This window comes from Pyxicephalus adspersus, chromosome 1, assembly GCF_032062135.1.
Source record: "Pyxicephalus adspersus chromosome 1, UCB_Pads_2.0, whole genome shotgun sequence".
Taxonomy (NCBI): domain Eukaryota; kingdom Metazoa; phylum Chordata; class Amphibia; order Anura; family Pyxicephalidae; genus Pyxicephalus; species Pyxicephalus adspersus.
The window spans coordinates 177,435,215-177,437,811 of NC_092858.1; the positions used below are offsets into that span (position 1 = coordinate 177,435,215).

A 2,597-nucleotide genomic window follows, 5' to 3' on the forward strand; every position below is an offset into this window, starting at 1 on the left:
TGTTATAGAGTGATAGTAGTGACATCATTTATTATAAATATATATGGTATTTCAAACTGTGAACAGGGGCAGACATAGGGAGGTGCAGGTGAATGAGGGCCCCAGTACCTTCTCAGCCAACAGGGGCCCCTACAGCCAGGTCTGATGTTCTACTTGGATTTCCATGACTGCCCCCTGTACTGAAGTCCCATCCTGAACATTTCCTCATTCACCCACCCCCCCATCACACTACAGTACAGGGGCACACAGAGCTGGTTCCTGGGGGGCGGGGCATGGGATTAGGAGGGCCATGATTGGACATCACTGATGAGGAGGGGAGTGATGGAATGACGTCTGTACCTGTATACAGGGGTGCAAGGAGCGGCGCCCCCTCAGCAGGGTCATCCAGTAAGCCAGTAAGTCCGGCTGTTCCTGATTCCACAAGCAGCAAAGGAGAGAGAGAAGAGACAGTGACAACAACAGAAGACCCCCAGTGTACATAGCGGGCTCCGGGCCCTTGAAAACGTCCCCAGCACAAGTTCCTCCGACCGGAAGATTGGTGAGACATCGAAGCACAGGGAAATTAAAGAGAATCGGTCACCTCCACAGCATCAAATAACAAAGGTACCTTTTCTTATCAATTTACTGAATTTTGCCCCAAAGCAGGGTAAATATATTGTTTGTGTGCAAACATTCCCCAAGGAAGAGTTTAAAATGAAAAGGACATTTTACTTCCCGTAAAAGTATTTTATAGCTCATTTTAGTGCATATGTCATAATGACCCCTATCTGGCCCCTCCCCCGCGGAGCCAGGTGGGAGTTGCCTGCAGAATACACCCAAAGCCCTCGGGCAGGTTACAGCCACGCCTCCTCCTGGTAGCCAATCAGACCCCAGCTGTTGTCCCTGTGACTTTGGATGCATTTTTACCCTTTGAGTCTTGCGGGCCGGTGCTGTCAGGGGGTTGTGGTCACAGTGGCCTCACCTTTAGGTGGTCGCTGTGGATTCCAGAGTTGGAGATGCTTTGATATCGGGAGTCCCAGGAACTGATCTGCGATGTTAACTCCAGAATGATGTTCTGCACCTCGTCCACCATACGGGCCACACGACGGTGCCGGATGTCCCCCTATAGGCAGAGACATGGCGGTAAGGACTGGGGGGAGAGAGAGTGCCCTCTAGAGGCTCTGTGTATGCTAGACAGTACAGCTGCACCCCTGCTGAACATCACTGATGATGAAACAACCCTGGCTGGTGATCTGTTGCCGGATTGGATGATATTCTGCCCAATGCCTTTCTGCCTGAATGTTATTACCCCTCCCCCACCACATATGATCTCATAAACTCGATCTTGCACCAGCTCGCTGTCTGAGGACCCCCAGGGATCCCATATAAGATGAGACCCCCACAAACCGACATTTATTATGAGGTCATTTACCCAATCATGGAAGTCTGGGAATCATGGAAGAACCCCGGAGCAGACACCCTGAGGGGACTCCAATCTGCATCATGTGACTGATGTAAAACGAGACAAAATGATTGCTGATTGGTTCTCCAGATGCTGGCTGGGATCTCCCAATCTTAAACCCACCAATCCTGAATTCTAACCGGGCTGGGTTCATGTGATAGAAAATAGGCTCCGCCCACAAAGACATTTGACCCATAGACAAATAGGGGATAGAGACAAATGCGTCAATAAATCCTGACTGCTCAAAGACAGAGGACACCACAGACACTAGAGGGCGCCACAGACACCTGAGGGTACCATAGACAAAAAATGGGCACCACAGACACTGGAAGGAATCACAGGAGAGCACCCTCACCTCTGGGGAGAACCATAGACACAGTAATGGACCAAGAACACCAGAGGGCGCCATAGAACAGGGGGGACACTTTGAAAACCAGAGGGCATTATACACCCAGCAGGAAACCATGAACACCAGAGGGCACCATATACCCAGAAGGACACTATGAACCCCAGAGGGCACCATATACCCAGGAGGACACCATGAACACCGGAGGGCACTGTAGACCCTGGAGGACACCATGAACACCAGAAGGTACCAAACACCCAGGAGGAAACCATGAACACCGGAGGGCATCATACACCCAGGAGAACACCATCACCAGAGGGCACCATACAACTCCAGGGGAGGGAGGCACAATGAACACCAGAGGGCACCATAAACACCAGCGGTACCATACACCCAGGAGGACACCGTGAACACCAGTGGGCACCATACACCAAGCAGGACACTATGAACACCAGAGGGTACCATACACCCAAGAGGTAACCATGAACACCAGAAGAAACCATACACCAAGGAGGACACCATAAACACCAGAGGGCAACATACACCCAGAAGGACATCATGAACACCAGAGGGTACCATACACTCAGGGGGACACCATGAACACCAGTGGAAAACATAAACCCAGAAGGACACCATGAACACCGGAGGTACCATACACCCAAGGGGACACCATGAGCACCAGAGGGTAACATACACCCAGGGGGACACCATGAACACCAGAGGGCACCATGAACACCAGAGGGCAACATACACCCAGGGGGACACCATGAAAACCAGAGGGCAACATACACCCAGGGGGACACCATGAAC

The 2,597-nt window shown here is 51.5% G+C and overlaps 1 protein-coding gene across 2 annotated transcripts in view; it reads right to left on the reverse strand.

The window, feature by feature from the left end:
- MAB21L3 (mab-21 like 3) overlaps nucleotides 1–2,597 on the reverse strand; it is a 12,814-nt gene that overhangs the window by 6,402 nt on the left and 3,815 nt on the right. The window contains exons 2-3 of one of the 2 annotated variants that reach the window (XM_072398497.1): nucleotides 962–1,102; nucleotides 340–411 (exon numbers count right to left, since the gene is read on the reverse strand). In XM_072398497.1, the coding sequence (XP_072254598.1) occupies nucleotides 340–411; nucleotides 962–1,102 (213 nt within the window). The remainder of the gene's footprint in view (nucleotides 1–339; nucleotides 412–961; nucleotides 1,103–2,597) is intronic. The other variant, XM_072398498.1, reaches the window with a different exon arrangement.